At 45.3% G+C, this 20,672-nt stretch overlaps 1 protein-coding gene across 1 annotated transcript; it reads right to left on the bottom strand.

Moving 5' to 3' along the window:
* Positions 1 to 17,061: 17,061 nt before the first annotated feature.
* LOC123085682 (probable enoyl-CoA hydratase 1, peroxisomal) lies at positions 17,062 to 19,720 on the bottom strand. The gene is made up of 3 exons (XM_044507360.1): positions 19,168 to 19,720; positions 18,472 to 18,754; positions 17,062 to 17,280 (listed from the first exon to the last, which is right to left on the bottom strand). Exons 1-3 carry the CDS (start codon positions 19,587 to 19,589, stop codon positions 17,179 to 17,181), a joined length of 807 nt encoding a protein of 268 aa, XP_044363295.1. The 5' UTR covers positions 19,590 to 19,720; the 3' UTR covers positions 17,062 to 17,178.
* Positions 19,721 to 20,672: the final 952 nt, after the last annotated feature.

The raw sequence follows: 20,672 nt of genomic DNA, 5'->3' as shown, positions 1-20,672 counted from the left end.
CGATGACAGCCGAAAAGTCTTTGTGCACGTGCCCCTATGGAACAGAGCCCTAGAGCCGTAGTCGTCGTTGTTGAACCCTTGAATAGATCTGAAACACTTATACACCAAATATCGTTACATGACGAGAAACCCTAACCTCGTCGTCCCTCCCAAGGAGACGACAGGAAGCTACATTGGAGATCTGTCGACTATGTCTAGATGGATGAACTTGAGCACGATCGAGGCCCGGAAGACACACTCGAAGAAGATGAAGGAAATATGCCCTAGAGGCAATAGTAAAGTTACTATTTATTTCCTTATATCATGATAAATGTTTATTATTCATGCTAGAATTGTATTAACCGAAAACATAATACATGTGTGAATACATAGACAAACAGAGTGTCACTAGTATGCCTCTACTTGACTAGCTCGTTAATCAAAGATGGTTATGTTTCCTAACCATGAACAAGGAGTTGTTATTTGATTAACGGGATCACATCATTAGGTGAATGATCTGATTGACATGACCCATTCCATTAGCTTAGCACCCGATCGTTTAGTATGTTGCTATTGCTTTCTTCATGACTTATACATGTTCCTATGACTATGAGATTATGCAACTCCCGTTTGTCGGAGGAACACTTTGTGTGCTACCAAATGTCACAACGTAAATGGGTGATTATAAAGGTGCTCTACAGGTGTCTCCAAAGGTACATGTTGGGTTGGCGTATTTTGAGATTAGGATTTGTCACTCTGATTGTCGGAGAGGTATCTCTGGGCCCTCTCAGTAATGCACATCACATAAGCCTTGCAAGCATTGCAACTAATGAGTTAGTTGCGAGATGATGTATTACAGAACGAGTAAAGAGACTTGCCGGTAACGAGATTGAACTAGGTATTGAGATACCGATGATCGAATCTCGGGCAAGTAACAAACTGATGACAAAGGGAACAATGTATGTTGTTATGCGGTCTGACCGATAAACATCTTCGTAGAATATGTAGGAGCCAATATGAGCATCCAGGTTCCGCTATTGGTTATTGACCGGAGACGTGTCTCGGTCATGTCTACATTGTTCTCGAACCTGTAGGGTCCGCACGCTTAAGGTTTCGATGATAGTTATATTATGAGTTTATGAGTTTTGATGTACCGAAGTTAGTTCGGAGTCCCGGATGTGATCACGGACATAACGAGGAGTCTCGAAATGGTCGAGACATAAAGATTGATATATTGGACGGCTATATTCGGACACCGGAAGTGTTCCGGGTGATTTCGGAGAAAACCGGAGAGCCGGAGGGTTACCGGAACCCCCCCCCCCCCGGGAGAAGTAATGGGCCATATGGGCCTTAGTGGAGAGAGAGAGGGGCAGCCAAAGGGGGGCCGCGCGCCTCCTCCCCCCTGGTCCGAATTGGACTAGGAGAGGGGGGGCGGTGCCCCCCTTTCCCTCTCCCTCCCCACTTCTTTCCCCCTCCTAGTAGGAGTCCTACTCCTACTAGGAGGAGGACTCTTCCTTGGCGCGCCATAGAGGGCCGGCCGGCCTCCTCCCCTTGATCCTTTATATACGGGGGCAGGGGGCACCCCTTGACACACAAGTTGATCCACGTGATCATATTCTTAGCCATGTGCGGTGCCCCCTTCCACCATAGTCCTCGATAATATTGTAGCGGTGCTTAGGAGAAGCCCTGCGACAGTAGAACATCAAGATCGTCACCACGCCGTCGTGCTGACGAAACTCTTCCCCAACACTATGTTGGATCGGAGTCCAGGGATCGTCATCGAGCTAAATGTGTGCTAGAAATCGGAGGTGCCGTAGTTTCGGTGCTTGATCGGTCGGGCCGTGGAGACGTACGACTACATCAACCAAGTTAACGCTTCCATTGTCGATCTACAAGGGTACGTAGATCACACTCTCCCCCTCTTGTTGCTATGCATCACCATGATCTTGCGTGTACGTAGGAATTTTTTTGAAATTACTACGTTCCCCAACAGTGGCATCAGAGCCTAGGTTTTATGTGTTGATGTTATATGCACGAGTAGAACACAAGTGAGTTGTGGGCGATATAAGTCATACTGCTTACCAGCATGTCATACTTTGGTTCGGCGGTATTGTTGGAGGAAGCGGCCCGGATTGACATTACGCGTACGCTTACGCGAGACCGGTTCTCCCGACGTGCTTTGCACATAGGTGGCTTGCGGGTGACAGTTTCTCCAACTTTAGTTGAACCGAGTGTGGCTACGCCCGGTCCTTGCGAAGGTTAAAACAGCACCAACTTGACAAACTATCATTGTGATTTTGATGCGTAGGTAAGATTGGTTCTTGCTTAAGCCCGTAGCAGCCACGTAAAACTTGCAACAACAAAGTAGAGGACGTCTAACTTGTTTTTGCAGGGCATGTTGTGATGTGATATGGTCAAGACATGATGCTAAATTTTATTGTATGAGATGATCATGTTTTGTAACCGAGTTATCGGCAACTGGCAGGAGCCATATGGTTGTCGCTTTATTGTATGCAATGCAATCGAGCTGTAATGCTTTACTTTATCACTAAGCGGTAGCGATAGTCGTGGAAGCATAAGATTGGCGAGACGACAACGATGCTATGATGGCGATCAAGGTGTCGCGCCGGTGACGATGGTGATCACGACGGTGCTTCAAAAATGGAGATCACAAGCACAAGATGATGATGGCCATATCATATCACTTATATTGATTGCATGTGATGTTTATCTTTTATGCATCTTATCTTGCTTTGATTGACGGTAGCATTATAAGATAATCTCTCACTAATTATCAAGAAGTGTTCTCCCTGAGTATGCACCGTTGCGAAAGTTCTTCGTTCTGAGACACCACGTGATGATCGGGTGTGATAGGCTCTATGTTCAAATACAACGGGTGCAAAACAGTTGCACACGCGGAATACTCAGGTTATACTTGACGAGCCAAGCATATACAGATATGGCCTCGGAACACGGAGACCGAAAGGTCGAGCGTGAATCATATAGTAGATATGATCAACATAGTGATGTTCACCAATGAAACTACTCCATCTCACGTGATGATCGGACATGGTTTAGTTGATTTGGATCACGTAATCACTTAGAGGATTAGAGGGATGTCTATCTAAGTGGGAGTTCTTTAAGTAAATTAATTGAACCTAAATTTATCATGAAACTTAGTACCTGATAGTATCTTGCTTGTTTATGCTTGATTGTAGATAGATGGCTCGTGTTATTGTTCCATTGAATTTTAATGCGTTCCTTGAGAAAGCAAAGTTGAAAGATGATGGTAGCAATTACACGGACTGGGTCCATAACTTGAGGATTATCCTCATTGCTGCACAGAAGAATTACGTGCTAGAAGCACTGCTGGGTGCCAGGCCTGCTGCTGGAGCAACACCAGATGTTATGAACGTCTGGCAGAGCAAAGCTGATGACTACTCGATAGTTCAGTGTGCCATGCTTTACGGCTTAGAATCGGGACTTCAACGATGTTCTGAACGTCATGGAGCATATGAGATGTTTCAGGAGTTGAAGTTAATATTTCAAGCAAATGCCCGGATTGAGAGATATGAAGTCTCCAATAAGTTCTATAGCTGCAAGATGGAGGAGAACAGTTCTGTCAGTAAGCATATACTCAAAATGTCCGGGTATAATAATCACTTGATTCAATTGGGAGTTAATCTTCCAGATGATTGCGTCATTGACAGAATTCTCCAATCACTGCCACCAAGCTACAAGAGCTTCGTGATGAACTATAATATGCAAGGGATGAATAAGACTATTCCCGAGCTCTTCACAATGCTGAAAGCTGCGGAGGTAGAAATCAAGAAGGAGCATCAAGTGTTGATGGTCAACAAGACCACTAGTTTCAAGAAAAAGGGCAAAGGAAAGAAGAAGGGGAACTTCAAAAATAACGACAAGCAAGTTGCTGCTCAAGAGAAGAAACCCAAACCTGGACCTAAGCCTGAAACTGAGTGCTTCTACTGCAAGCAGACTGGTCACTGGAAGCGGAACTGCCCCAAGTATTTGGCGGATAAGAAGGATGGCAATGTGAACAAAGGTATATGTGATATACATGTTATTGATGTGTACATTACTAATGCTCGCAGTAGCACCTGGGTATTTGATATTGGTTTTGTTGCTAATATTTGCAACTCGAAACAGGGACTACGGATTAAGCGAAGATTGGCTAAGTACGAGGTGACGATGCACGTGGGAAACGGTTATAAAGTCGATGTGATCGCAGTCGGCACGCTACCTCTACATCTACCTTCGGGATTAATATTAGACCTAAATAATTGTTATTTGGTGCCAGCGTTAAGCATGAACATTATATCTGGATCTTGTTTGATGCGAGACGGTTATTCATTTAAATATGAGAATAATGGTTGTTCTATTTATATGATTAATATCTTTTATGGTCATGCACCCTTAAAGAGTGGTCTATTTTTGTTGAATCTCGATAGTAGTGACACACATATTCATAGTGTTGAAGCCAAAAGATGCAGAGTTGATAATGATAGTGCAACTTATTTGTGGCACTGCCGTTTAGGTCATATCGGTGTAAAGCGCATGAAGAAACTCCATACTGATGGACTTTTGGAACCACTTGATTATGAATCACTTGGTACTTGCGAACCGTGCCTCATGGGCAAGATGACTAAAACACCGTTCTCCGATACTATGGAGAGAGCAACCGATTTGTTGGAAATCATACATACAGAAGTATGTGGTCCGATGAATATTGAGGCTCGTGGCGGATATCGTTATTTTCTCACCTTCACAGATGACTTAAGCAAATATGGGTATATCTACTTAATGAAACATAAGTCTGAAACGTTTGAAAAGTTCAAAGAATTTCAGAGTGAAGTTGAAAATCATCATAACAAGAAAATAAAGTTTCTACGATCTGATCGTGGAGGAGAATATTTGAGTTACGGGTTTGGTGTACATTTGAAACAATACGGAATAGTTTTGCAACTCACGCCACCCGGAACACCACAGCGCAATGGTGTGTCCGAACGTCGTAATCGTACTTTACTAGATATGGTGCGATCTATGATGTCTCTTACTGATTTACCACTATCGTTTTGGGGTTATGCTTTGGAGACGGGCGCATTCACGTTAAATAGGGCACCATCAAAATCCATTGAGACGACGCCTTATGAACTATGGTTTGGCAAGAAACCAAAGTTGTCATTTCTGAAAGTTTGGGGCTGCGATGCTTATGTGAAAAAGCTTCAACCTGATAAGCTCGAACCCAAATCGGAGAAGTGTTTCTTCATAGGATATCCAAAGGAGACTATTGGATACACCTTCTATCACAGATCCGAAGGCAAGACTTTTGTTGCTAAGTTCGGAAACTTTCTGGAGAAGGAGTTTCTCTCGAAAGAAGTGAGTGGGAGGAAAGTAGAACTTGATGAGGTAACTGTACCTACTCCCTTATTGGAAAGTAGTGCATCACAGAAAACTGTTTCAGTGACACCTACACCAGTCAGTGAGGAATCTAATGATGATGATCATGAAACTTCAGAACAAGATACTACTGAACCTCGTAGATCAACCAGAGTGAGATCCGCGCCAGAGTGGTACGGTAATCCTGTTCTGGAAGTCATGCTACTAGATCATGATGAACCTACAAACTATGAAGAAGCGATGGTGAGCCCAGATTCCGCAAAATGGCTTGAAGCCATGAAATCTGAGATGGGATCCATGTATGAGAACAAAGTATGGACTTTGGTTGACTTGCCCGATGATCAGCAAGCAATTGAGAATAAATGGATCTTCAAGAAGAAGACTAACGCTGACGGTAATATTACTGTCTACAAAGCTCGACTTGTCGCAAAAGGTTTTCGGCAAGTTTAAGGAATTGACTACGATGAGACCTTCTCACCCGTAGTGATGCTTAAGTCTGTCCGAATCATGTTAGCAATTGCCGCATTTTATGATTATGAAATTTGGCAGATGGATGTCAAAACTGCATTCCTGAATGGATTTCTGGAAGAAGAGTTGTATATGATGCAACCAGAAGGTTTTGTCGATCCAAAGGGAGCTAACAAAGTGTGCAAGCTCCAGCGATCCATTTATGGACTGGTGCAAGCCTCTCGGAGTTGGAATAAATGCTTTGATAGTGTGATCAAAGCATTTGGTTTTATACAGACTTTTGGAGAAGCCTGTATTTACAAGAAAGTGAGTGGGAGCTCTGTAGCATTTCTGATATTATATGTGGATGACATATTACTAATTGGAAATGATATAGAATTTCTGGATAGCATAAAGGGATACTTGAATAAGAGTTTTTCAATGAAAGACCTCGGTGAAGCTGCTTACATATTAGGCATTAAGATCTATAGAGATAGATCAAGACGCTTAATTGGACTTTCACAAAGCACATACCTTGACAAAGTTTTGAAGAAGTTCAAAATGGATCAAGCAAAGAAAGGGTTCTTGCCTGTGTTACAAGGTGTGAAGTTGAGCAAGACTCAATGCCCGACCACTGCAGAAGATAGAGAGAAAATGAAAGATGTTCCCTATGCTTCAGCCATAGGCTCTATCATGTATGCAATGTTGTGTACCAGATCTGATGTGTGCCTTGCTATAAGTCTAGCAGGAAGGTACCAAAGTGATCCAGGAGTGGATCACTGGACAGCGGTCAAGAACATCCTGAAATACCTGAAAAGGACTAAGGATATGTTTCTCATATATGGAGGTGACAAAGAGCTCATCATAAAAGGTTACGTTGATGCAAGCTTTGACACTGATCCGAACGATTCTAAATCGCAAACCGGATACGTGTTTACATTAAACGGTGGAGCTGTCAGTTGGTGCAGTTCTAAACAAAGCGTTGTAGCGGGATCTACAAGTGAAGCGGAGTACATAGCTGCTTCGGAAGCAGCAAATGAAGGAGTCTGGATGAAGGAGTTCATATCCGATCTAGGTGTCTGTAACACCCTCGATGCGACTATAGCTCCCACGTGTCGAGGCACGACTTAGAGACATAATCGCATTGAAGGCATATGTCGCAAGTGAGGTAATCGTCACACAACCCGTGTAATACTTAAGGGAAAGAGATACATAGTTGGCTTACAATCGCCACTTCACACCATTACATAAATAAACATTACATCAATCAAATACACTCATGGTCCGACTACGGAACCAAAATAAAAGAAGAACCCCAAATGCGACAAAGGTCCCCGATCGACCCCAACTGGGCTCCACTACTGATCAACTAGAACGAAACAACAAAAAGGACAAGGTCGTCATCGAGCTCCTCCTAAGCTTGGTTGCGTCATCTGCATGGACTCATCGGCACCTACAAGCTGGTTTTGGAAGTATCTGTGAGCCACAGGGACTCAGCAATCTCACACCCTCGCGATCAAGACTATTTAAGCTTATGGGTAAGGTAAAGGTATGAGGTGGAGCTGCAGCAAGCGACTAGCATATATGGTGGCTAACATACGCAACTGAGAGCGAGAAGAGAAGGCAAAGCACGGTCGATAAAAGTATGATCAAGAAGTGATCCTGGACTACTTACGTCAAGCATAACTCCAACAACCGTGTTCACTTCCCAGACTCCGCCGGAAAGAGACCATCACGGTTACACACGCAGTTGATGCATTTTATATCGGATCTGGTGTCAAGTTATCTACAACCGGACATTAACAAATTCCCATCTGCCTATAACCGCAGGCACGGCTTTCGAAAGATTATACCCTGCAGGGGTGTCCCAACTTAGCCCATGACAAGCTCTCGCGATCAACGAAGGAATAGACCTTCTCCCAGGAAGACCCGATCAGACTCGGAATCCCGGTTTACAAGACATTTCGACAATGGTAAAACAAGACCAGCAAGACCGCCCGATGCACCGACAATCCCGATAGGAGCTGCACATATCTCGTTCTCAGGGCAACACCGGATGAACACTACGTACAACTAAAACCAGACCTCGAGTTTCCCCGAGGTGGCTCTGCAAGTGGCTCTGGTTCGTACCAACACTTAGACAAGCACTGGCCCGGGGGGGGGGGCTATAATAAAGATGACCCTCGAGAGAGCGACTCCCAAGGGAAAAGTAGGTGGTGGTGAGGCAAATGGTAAAAGTCAATGTTGGGCCTTGCTGGAGGAGTTTTATTCAAAGCGAACTGTCAAGGGGGTCCCATAAATCACCCGACCGCGTAAGGAACGCAAAATCCGGGAACATAACACCGGTATGACGGAAACTAGGCCGGCAAGAGTGAAACAAAACACCAGGCAAAAGGCCAAGCCTTCCACCCTTTACCAAGTATATAGATGCATTAATTATATAAGATATATTGTGATATCCCAACCAAAATCCTGTCCACCATGGAGAAATCTTCAACTTCACCTGCAACTAGCAACGCTATAAGAGGGGCTGAGCAAGTGGTAACATAGCCAATCAACGGTTTGCTAGGACATGGTGAGTTAGAGGTTTGACATGGCAATTGGGAGGCTGACAAGTAAATGGCAGGCATCGAAGCATTGGCATAGCAAGAGCGAGCAAACTAGCGTAGCAAAGATAGTAGTGATTTCGAGGGTATGATCATCTTGCCTTAAATCCCGCAAGGAAGAAGAACGAGTCCATGAAGAAGACAAACGGACGTAGACGAACGGTTCCTCACAAACGCGACATTGTCGGAAACAACCCGAAGAAGCACACCGGAAAGAAGCAAACAACATAGTAAACAACAAACACATCAACATGGCATGAAGCACAAACGAGTATGATGCATGTCCGGTTTAATGAGGCACGGCATGGCAAAATGCACAAGCAATCCTACAAATTAAGTGGAGCTCAATATGCATCGGGATGCATATTGACAGAGCACCACATCAATTATTTAGTTTGATCTCGTTTATGTACCAAACAATATTAAATGTTGTTAAACATGGCAAGAGGTGAAGCAAATGTAAACTACCTATCTAGTCAAGGTTAAATGAGGCCGGAAGCAACGAACAACAATTCCGGAAACTCCTCATATGCATATATTAGGTTTGGTACTGTTCTGCCCTAAACATAATTTTATAGTTTTTAAACATGCAAAGTAAAGCCACCATGTTAAACTAGGCATTTTTCTACCCCATTTACATATAAAGTTTGTTAGATTTGGAGCTACGGTTATTTAGTTATGAATTAAATCATGTTAACATGGCATAGGAGCAAATTAATGCAAACATCATTTTAGACATTTCAAACATGGATGAAAGTTGGATATTATTAATCTACACGAAATTCTGAGCAAGTTTCATATATAACTTATTTCAAACCGATGCACGGTTAGTGAGTTATTAAATGCATGAACTAGGGGGACTATTCTGCAAAACTGCAAATCCTCGGATAATTGCTAAAATCACAGAACTGAAAAAAAAACCTACACGGGCCGAAACTGAACTTGGAGCAGGCCCATCAGTAAAAACAAGAGGCGCTGGGGGAGTGGCCTCACCCATGGGCTCGGCCCAGTCAGATCTGGAGGAGGCCGGCATGGGGCTGCGGTAGCTGGGCTGGGCCTTGGCGCGGTGCTGGGCCACGCAGCACTGGGCCTTGGAGCGGACGAAGGGAGCTGGGCTGCTCCTGGACGCAGAAGTGAGGGGCGCGGGATCGGTCAACGCGGGGACGACACCTCTCCTTGTTCGTTGCAGGGGAAGCAGGGCGATGTAGAGGAGGCGAGCAGGCGCCGGTGACCGGGAGCAGAGCGAAGGGGCGGCGAGGTCTTGGGCATGGGGAAGGTCGGATCGACCGGATCCAGGGCGCGGGGAGCCCGTTCCTGGCGGCGGCGGGGCTCCACAGCTTGCACGAGCTCGGGGCGACGAGGATCCGTTCCAGGACGAAGCAGCGGCGGGCGTCCATGGCGACGGAGTATCTGGGAGAGAGAGGGATTAGAGAGAGAGAGAGGAAGCCGAAGGAGAAGACGGGAGGAGGAGGCAAGGCGCTGGCCTGCGGGTCGACGGCGGCGACAAGGCTGGCGAAGGGGCCGTCGGAGTCGCGAAGCTTGTGCGCGAGCAGAGGAGCTCGGGCTGCAGCTGCTGGCTGCTGCGGGCGCGGACGGCGATGGCTGCGGGCGGCCGGACGCGTCCAGGACCAAGGGAGGAGGAGGCACGAGCAGGGACGAGGCCGACGGCGTGGCTTTGGTGGCTGGGTTCGCCGGCGGGGTGGAGGAGACGAAGGCGGGTCGCACTCGGTGGCAGAGGGGGCAGAGGCGTGCTAGACCGTGGCCTCGATCCATCCTGGATCGGGCGCCGGCTGGCTGCTGTACGAAGGCTTGGCGAGGGGTGGATAGGGAAAGAGGCTGGCGATTGGCTCGATGGGGAATGGGAGGATCCCGAGGTGGATGCGGGAGAGAGGTGGCTGCGGCGGCTAGGAGGATCCCTAGAAATTAGGGATTTGGTCTCGGTTTAGACTAGTATATATAGCGGGTAGGTTAGGCTAGGGGCTATCTCCTCCCTCCGATCGTAATCGGACGGACGGAAAAAAATAGACTAGGGAGAAACCAACAAAGAAACGAAGATACTTTCGGGATGTTTGGGGATGATTCGGATCCAACGGTAACGACAGAGCGGGTCGGGTTCAGGACAACTTTCGGGCGCGCACACGAGGGGGTCTGTGGTTGTGCAAAGAGGGGGTTGGGCTGAGAAGAGAGAGGAGAAGGCAGCCCGGCACGATTTTTGGAGACCGAAAACGTCCGACGAAGGTACCGGCAACGGTACCGCTATACATTTAACGGTTGGGCTATCAGATGGACTCCGAATGCGACGAAACTTGGCAGACGGCCTGTCTACACTATAATAAGACCGCACGACAAGTCCCATCCCATTCCGAGAACATTTTTATGCCACTTATAAAATAATATTTTGGAGGTGCCGCGGGCGCGTGCGAGTGTGGTCGGGCTCAGAACGGACAACGGAGAGAACCAGCGGAACCAGAACGGATGCAAGTTTTATGAAAACGATGCCGATGCAATGCGCATGATGCTGTGAGACGAGATGCATAACAAGAACAAAAGGCAAAACAATAGACAAAAACCCAACCACGGAGGAAATAATAAATCACATCTCCGGAAAAAGGCAAGAGTCGGAGTTACGAATATGAAAAGTTGTATCCGGGGCATTATAGTGTCATACCTAGTACATCGGGTCCAATGAAAATCTTTTGTGACAATACTGGTGCAATTGCCTTGGCAAAGGAATCCAGATTTCACAAGAGAACCAAGCACATCAAGAGACGCTTCAATTCCATCCGGGATCTAGTCCAGGTGGGAGACATAGAGATTTGCAAGATACATACAGATCTGAATGTTGCAGACCCGTTGACTAAGCCTCTTCCATGAGCAAAACATGATCAGCACCAAGGCTCCATGGGTGTTAGAATCATTACTGTGTAATCTAGATTATTGACTCTAGTGCAAGTGGGAGACTGAAGGAAATATGCCCTAGAGGCAATAATAAAGTTATTATTTATTTCCTTATATCATGATAAATGTTTATTATTCATGCTAGAATTGTATTAACCGGAAACATAATACATGTGTGAATACATAGACAAACAGAGTGTCACTAGTATGCCTCTACTTGACTAGCTCGTTAATCAAAGATGGTTATGTTTCCTAACCATGAACAAGGAGTTGTTATTTGATTAACGGTATCACATCATTAGGTGAATGATCTGATTGACATGACCCATTCCATTAGCTTAGCACCCGATCGTTTAGTATGTTGCTATTGCTTTCTTCATGACTTATACATGTTCCTATGACTATGAGATTATGCAACTCCCGTTTGTCGGAGGAACACTTTGTGTGCTACCAAACGTCACAACGTAAATGGGTGATTATAAAGGTGCTCTACAGGTGTCTCCAAAGGTACATGTTGGGTTGGCGTATTTCGAGATTAGGATTTGTCACTCCGATTGTCGGAGAGGTATCTCTGGGCCCTCTCGGTAATGCACATCACATAAGCCTTGCAAGCATTGCAACTAATGAGTTAGTTGCGAGATGATGTATTACGGAACGAGTAAAGAGACTTGCCGGTAACGAGATTGAACTAGGTATTGAGATACCGACGATCGAATCTCGGGCAAGTAACATACCGATGACAAAGGGAACAACGTATGTTGTTATGCGGTCTGACCGATAAAGATCTTCGTAGAATATGTAGGAGCCAATATGAGCATCCAGGTTTCTCTATTGGTTATTGACCGGAGACGTGTCTCGGTCATGTCTACATTGTTCTCGAACCCGTAGGGTCCGCACGCTTAAGGTTTCGATGACAGTTATATTATGAGTTTATGAGTTTTGATGTACCGAAGTTAGTTCGAAGTCCCGGATGTGATCACGGACATAACGAGGAGTCTCAAAATGGTCGAGACATAAAGATTGATATATTGGACGGCTATATTCGGACACCGGAAGTGTTCCGGGTGATTTCGGAGAAAACCGGAGAGCCAGAGGGTTACCGGAACCCCCCGGGAGAAGTAATGGGCCATATGGGCCTTAGTGGAGAGAGAAAGGGGCAGCCAAAGGTGGGCCGCGCGCCTCCTCCCCCCTGGTCCGAATTGGACTAGGAGAGGGGGGGCGGCGCCCCCCTTTCCCTCTCCCTCCTCACTTCTTTCCCCCTCCTAGTAGGAGTCCTACTCCTACTAGGAGGAGGACTCCTCCTTGGCGCGCCATAGAGGGCCGGCAAGCCTCCTCCCCTTGATCCTTTATATACGGGGGCAGGGGGCACCCCTTGACACACAAGTTGATCCACGTGATCATATTCTTAGCCGTGTGCGGTGCCCCCTTCCATCATAGTCCTCGATAATATTGTAGCGGTGCTTAGGCGAAGCCCTGCGACAGTAGAACATCAAGATCATCACCACGACGTCATGCTGACGGAACTCTTCCCCGACACTATGCTGGATCGGAGTCCAGGGATCGTCATCGAGCTGAATGTGTGCTAGAACTCGGAGGTGCCGTAGTTTCGGTGCTTGATCGGTCGGGCCGTGGAGACGTACGACTACATCAACCAAGTTAACGCTTCCGTTGTCGATCTACAAGGGTACGTAGATCACACTCTCCCTCTCTCGTTGCTATGCATCACCATGATCTTGCGTGTACGTAGGAATTTTTTTGAAATTACTACGTTCCCCAACAGAAGAAGCACCGTCATCCGCAAGAGCGCTGCACCTGAATTGATGAAGGGAGAGGGGCAATATATTTAAACACTCCCCCTCACGTCTAGGCTATTTTAGTCCTTAGGCATGGGATAGATGTAGCCCGTCGAATCATTTTTATTTAATACTACGTTGGCAGGATTTTGAACTCAAGACTTTTTGGCTCGGATATCATATTGAATTCATGCACAAGCCAACTCATCCAAAAGTCCAAATTGATAAAAGACGGGCAATATATTTCGACAGAGACGAATCTATAGACTCATTGGCCAAATTTGAAGGGGAGAGTTTATCCTAGTCGCCGAGGGATAGGGGCGGAAAAGGGTCCTAGTGAAGCGTTGAATAGCATGCTGACTTCATTTTTATCTCATCGAGGATGGGCCTAAAGCGTGAACTCTATTTTGTTTATGTATGAGAAAACGGTAAAGCTAAATTACAGTCGACTGTAGTTTAGCAATAGGCGCGTACGATCTCAGTCAGGGAACAGAATACATGTCGTCTGCAAAAATAAATACCCTCCATAAGATTCGAATCGTGGCCTCTTCATCCGAAGATGAGGTCAATAACCAACCCGCCAACGAGTAGTCTGTGTCTTATGAAATCCAAGTACTTTATTTGACCTTGTATCAATACTAAATGCGAGTGAAAAAGAAAAGAAAAAAAAACAGCTAGTGGGATTTGAGCCTACTAGATGACGTTTCAGGATCGCTTGACTAATTCTCTCTTATGACTAGGTATAGGTACTTTTTGTACATCATTGAAAATACAAACTTGAAAAAAAGAACCCATCAACCTAGGTTTTCATTAACCCTTCTGGCTATAAAATAGGTACACGTAAACGACAAACTCATATGTACATGATTTTCACGTGGGATTTTTTCATTGAAACACATCCTCGATAATTTGTGTGTAAATAGCACGGCAATTTATGCACCTCATGCATGTTAATTGACTTACAGACGTCGTGGTAACTTTGATCTGAGGAACTTATGTGTAAATAACATGCTAACTTACACATCGCAGACCCGAAAACACACCTTCCAGTAACTTTTGTGCATATAACATGCTAATTTATGCACCGTAGACCTTATAAGTTTTGTACAAACACCGCGGTAACTTTGATCCAATGAAAAAATGTTGATAACATCCCCCGATAATTTCTGTGTAAATAACATGGTAATATATGCATTGTTTGACTGCATGTCGTTCGGATCCGTTTACTAAAAGCGGAACGATCGGAAGTTAGCAAAGCCTAATAGCACGGTAACTCACACATCACATACCTGATAACTTATGTACCCCGGTCCTGGTAACTTTGGCGCCGGGGAGGGAGGGTGATAAAATATCCCCGTGGTAACTTTTATGTGAATAGGATGTTAAGTTGGTGACTCACACATCACAAACCTAATAACTTATGTATCGCGGTCCTGATAACTTTGGCATGGGAAGTGGGGGTTGATTAAATATCCCCCCTGTAACTTTTGTGTGAATAGCATGATAACTCACGCATTGCAGACTTGATTACTTATGTGCACTCACACATCGCAGACATGATAACTTATGACCCCAGTCCTGATAACTTTGGCGACCGGGGGGGGGGGGGGGGAGTGGGTTGATGAGATATACCCCCGATAACTTTTGTGTGGATAGCATGATAACTCACACGTTGTAGACCTGATAACTTATGTGCCTCGGTCCTAGTAGCTTTGGGGGCGGGGGAGGAAGGGGGTGATGAAATATACCCACGGTAACTCACACGTTGCAGACATGATAACTTATGCACCCCAGTCCTGGTAACTTTGGCGACCGGGGGGGGGGGGGGGGGTTGATGAAATATACCCCCCGGTAACTCACACACCACAAACCTGACAACTTTTGTACCCTAGTCTTAGTAACTTTGGCAACGGGTGTGGGATGTGGGAAGGTGTTTAAAAAAACCCCGAGAACTTTCGTGTAAATAGCTTGGTACTGTACGCACCTTATACGTGATAACTTATGCATAAATACCACGACAACTTTGACCCAGGGTGGTGGGAGGGAGAAATTAGTTTGAAAACATACTCCTCCCGATAACTTCCGTACAAATGTCACGATAATATACGTACCATAGACTTGATAACTCATGTACAAACACCGTGATAACTTTAACCTTGGGGGTGGAAGTTGTTTGAAAACATAAATTTGATAATTTATGCATAAATAGCATGGTAATATATGAACCACAGACATGGTAACTCGTGCACAAACACCGCGGTAAATCTGTCCCGAAAAAAATAGTTGTTGGAAATGTACCAAGGTAACTCATGTGTAAATAACATGATAATAGACACACATCCGAGCTGATAACTTACTTAACCCAGGCCTGGTAACTATTTGCACGGAAAGAAGTCGTCAAAACATATCAACATGGGATCTAGTTTCGTAAGTCTTGTCGCAACTGATTTTTTATGTGAAAACGATTTTCTGATCAGACCGACGCTTTGACCTATAACACATTTAAAAGTTTTAAAATATGTAGAATCAAAGATGCATCCATTTTTTCCCTTCTAATGCATGCATCCATGTGCATGTGAAGAGAAAATTACAAGAACTATCTTTTATGTCCCAGTAATTTCTGCGTAAATAACATGATAACTTATATACAACCGTATGATAACTCGTGTAGCACACGCGTGGTAATTTTTGACCCGAAAAAAAATATCGTCGAAACATACCAACATGGGATCTAGTTTCGAAGGTCTCGTCGTGACGAATTTTTTATGTGAAAACAATTTTTCAATCGGACCAACAGTTTGAACTACAAAATATTTTAAATTTTCGCACTGGGAAGAATCTTTGATGGCATCATCAATTTCGTTTTTTCTGCATGTACGTATATGATCAGTAGCTGCTAATTAATTGCTAATGGACAGTCACACACACAAAAAAAGAAAATAAGATGAAGCTAATGCATGCATGCAAGCTAGGGAGAAATCGTGCGGATTTATTGCTTAACTTCAGTACGTGTGGAAGTTAGCACAGTCCATGAGAAAAATATATACTACTCCCTCTGTTCACTTTTATAAGTCGTTTCAGACAAGTGAAATTGAGCTGTTTTGCATAATGTCTGAAACATCTACAAAGCCTTATAAAAGTGAACGGAAGGAGTAGCAATTTGTATGGACTGAGTCTCACATGCAATGTCTTTACCGAGTCCAAATGCACCACTTATTTTCCACAGAAAAATAAACCCGCTGTCGTATTGGCTTCTTCCCGGGAATTAGAATTTTGGAACCCAACCAAAACATTAGCCAATCTATGTTGCCCTCCCGCAAGCTATATGGTTCCAAACCAAGCATAGGCCTGTGATTTTGCCAAAATGTTGGCAGATCCAAAGGCTACAACCCAAACAACCAAAGCAAACATGAAATGTGATGTCAATCCTTACCAGCCCAAACATACCATATAAGCCGTGTGATCTTTTAGCTAACAAAAATACTAACTGACGAACATTCTCTCAGTCCCTAAAAGGGCATGTCAAGCGACACATTTTCTTGCTAGTTTGAGTTGCGACGTGAGATCAAACGGTGACAGTTTTAGAAGAAAAATGTCTTCTTTTGAAGAAACTGTCATGCTGTTTTGAAGAAAAATGTCATACGAATCGGAAGAAACAGCCAGAAAAAAGTTCGCAAATGTCATCCCTCCCGGCGAAGGTTCTCTATTTTGAACAACTTCGCTGGTAATTTAGCTGTGAAGAGATGACGATTTCTTCGGAACAACATGGCAGTTTCTTCAGAAAAACACACTTTTTGTTCAGAATTGCCATCGTTCGAAACTGCCAGAAAAAAGTGTTCACCTGCCATCCACTTCTCAGCTGACGTTCGTCAGATAACATTACTGCAGCTAAAAAGGGGGAATGCGATGACCGGAGAAACTTCAAAGTAAAACAACGTGGGTCTTCCAGTAATAGGAGTAACAATTTAACATTTCCACAAGCTTTATAATAAAAGGAGCCATATAATAAAAAGGCACATACACACAGAGCACCGCATCTACAACTTCGATGGTGCTCTAGAACTCCGGCCTTGTATAAACTTCTGCATATTTGCGAATTGCTCCTTTGTCATGCCATTGTAATAGTTGACAGCTCTTTCCTGAAACCATAGCACCAATGCTAACATTAGAGGTGTGTCTTCACTGAGTATTGAAAGTTGGAAACTATAACAAGAGCAATTTCCGTTTCTTTCAGCTAGAATGCTCGCCCCTATCAAATTAAGACTTTATACGTTTCTAAGAACACTATTTCTAATGTACAATAAACATACTGTGGATGCTAACATATGATCTGCCGAGTTCTTCATGACCATATATCGGTTAAAAGTTTGCACAAAACAAAGCTGGGATTGCTAAAGAGATCCTTGAAGCATTTACAGCTCAAACTGGATTGGTATCAATAACAAATTCATCTTAGTGCCCATATGACAAATGAAGAGAGCGTTTCTGTCTCCCGAATGACCCATGACCTCCTTTCCTCAAACTTATCTAAGATGACCCATACCAGGCAAAACACTTCCCCAAGAATGCATATCTCCCTACCCTTGATGATTTTTCTTTTTCTTTTACGGAAGTACCCTTGATGCTATTGACTAGGGGTGCAGAGCGGTGCCCGATCCGTCCCGCTTCGTAGTATACACAGATCAACTTAACTATAATTTCCTCACCCAGATTTAACTTAGTTTACACTATTTTCCTACTTATGCGGGATAAGCGGGACGCCCACTTGCATCCCTACTATTGACCGAAGACTTCTAGTGTCCTCCGTGAATCATATCATTATTATGGGAGGTAGGTTAACCTAAAGTCTGTTATCTTTTCAAAAGATGTATTACAATGGTTTCCAGAGAAGATTGATAAAATATCATTCTACTGCAAGAACGGCAACAAGGGTGCAATAGCTGAATACATAAATAGCAACAAATAAATTTCATTTTCTTTTTCCTGTTTCAAATCCCAACAAGGGCTACCAAAAACAGGAACACAAATTAACTAGAATGCATGGTCGTTGATACCAAAGAGGATTTAAGACTGTAAAGCAGTTTCATGGATATTCTGTCAAATTTCTAGTGTACCAAAAAGGGCAACCTGGTGCATGTAGCTCCCGCTTGCGCAGGGTCCAGGGAAGGGTCTAATTCTGCCTGGTTTTTCATTAACACACTGTTGCTAACATTCACAAGATCACCTCAGAGTTTCATAATTTGAGCACCATATAGAATGAAAACAACAAATATTGGCTGTAAGTTAAGCCATGGATACATAATTGTGTCATGCACTTCATAAATTCGCACCTTTTCAAGAGCTCGGGCATGTTTCATGTCCAGCTGAAGCCCATCATTTATAACTGACTTGTATAGCACCACCAAGTTGCGGTTATTCCTCGCAATGGCCTCCGCGACCTCTATGGCCTTACTCAGCACCTGACTATCATCCACAATGTGGTTAGCAAGCCCCCACTTCTCAGCCATTTCAGCAGTGACAGGCATGCAAGCTAGTGACACTTCTCGTGCTCTGTTTGGCCCAATGAGACGAGAGAGCTTCTGTGAAAGACCCCAAGAAGGAAATATCCCAAACCTACATCAGATTGGACAAAGGCTGATTAGAAGACAACAAGCAAAGCACACAGATGAAACGGCAATGGCATGAGCAGGGTTTGTAAGTTGTAGGACAGTGCAGACACGCCCAAATTCAGGTAGTACAAACATAGGTGTTGAACACTAGCAACTCCAATGTATAAAATTTCCCCATACTGAATTGCAGGAGTACAAAAATATTTGCAGCAAATCTTGTGTTTCATTTGCTCTGCCCACAGAAGAATTTCACTGGCATGGGTATATTGAGTTCGAGTGAGATTTTCCAGCTCAACTAGTAGTAAGAAGTTTTAATTAGCGTCTACTGAGAAACTAAACAGATTGACCACCAGCCAAGTTGGATTTTACTTCCGTGCAGAAATGAGATGAAGAAGCGTGTCAGGAGAGCTAGCTCACTTGGCGTGGGTGTCGAGGAATTTGGCGGAGCGGCCAGCGACAAGGAGATCGCAGGCGAGGGCGATCTCGAAGCCCGCGGTGACGGCGAACCCGGCGACGGCGCCGACGATGGGCTTCCGGCAGAGCTCCATCTGGGCGACGGGGTTAGCGGCGGGGTCGTTGACGTCGCCCTTGAAGACCTCCTCCGCCGCCGTGAGGTCCACCCCTGCGCAGAAGGAGCGGCCGCGGCCCGCGAGCACCACCGCGGCCACGCCGTCGTCGGCGTCCAGCCGCCGGAACGCCGAGGCCAGGGAGATCATCATCGAGCGCGTCAGCGCGTTCAGCGCATCGGGGCGGTTGATGGTCACCACGGCGACCTTGGACCCCGGGCTCGCCGGCTCGACCAGGATGAGGTCGCCGGAGTCCGGCGAAGTGGCGCCCATCAAGCTGGGCGGATGAAATCGGGCTAGCGTCTGGAGTTGGTTGATCGATCGCAGCCTGGGACCATGTGCTTGTGCAAGCAACCTTTTGACTTTTGAGAACTATACTCTAAATTGCGAAGTGCTGCACCGAACTGAAGAGTCAGGGCGGTTCTGATAAATACTACTCCCTCCGTTTTTATTTAGTTCGCATATTAGGTTTGGTCAAAGTCAAGCTTTACAAACTTTGACTAAGTTTATATACAAAAATATTAAGATATACAAGAACAAATCAACAACACTAAATTCATTATTAAATGTACTTTCACATCGTATAGATTTATTATGATAAATGTCTATATTGTTTTCTATAAACTTAATCAAACTTTATGAAGTTTGACTTCAGTCAACTTTAATATGCAGAGTAAATAAAAATGGAGGAAGTACTAGTCTACTATCACTATAAAAGAAAGAGAGGGTGGAGAACCAAATCATCCTATCCATCGAAACTTGCAATCTGATAGTCTACATCCCTCCAGCATACTAAACGCGTTTTACGCTTTAATTACCCACCATTGCCATTACTTAATTAATTACCAATCATTGCCATTGGGTTAACATCGTTCCCCGACCACGTCGCCCCCCTCTGCCCTCACGCAACCAGCAGTTTTGGCACCGCCCCACCCCTCGCCCGCCCTCTTGCTGCAGCCGCGCCAGCCACCGCCTCGACCGCCGCCGGAGAACCTCCGCATGTGCCTCCCGCGCCACGCACCGCCGCGCCGTCCGCACCCGCGCCTCCGCTCCGGGCTTCCTGTTGATAAACTCGAAGGCCGCGGAAAACGAGAAGACCACCAACCCTCCTCTGACGCATCTGAGAGCAGGTCGTCGCCCCGGCCGATCCACTTCCGACGGACGCAAGAGTAGGCCGCCGTCCTCGCCGCTCCTCCCATGGAGACGAGAGCAGGACGGTGCCCCCGCCGCTCCTCCTCTGCTGTCGCATGTAGGCCGCCGGTCCTCTTCCGTTGGACGCGGGTGCAGGCCGCCGCCCCCGCCGCTCCTCCTCCAGTGGACGCGAGAGCAGACCGCCGCCCCACCACTCTTCCTCCA

The sequence above is a fragment of the Triticum aestivum genome, chromosome 4A (genome assembly GCF_018294505.1).
Source record: "Triticum aestivum cultivar Chinese Spring chromosome 4A, IWGSC CS RefSeq v2.1, whole genome shotgun sequence".
NCBI lineage: Eukaryota > Viridiplantae > Streptophyta > Magnoliopsida > Poales > Poaceae > Triticum > Triticum aestivum.
Note: the sequence above shows the minus strand (reverse complement) of the source record. Positions and strands in the feature narration are given on the sequence as shown.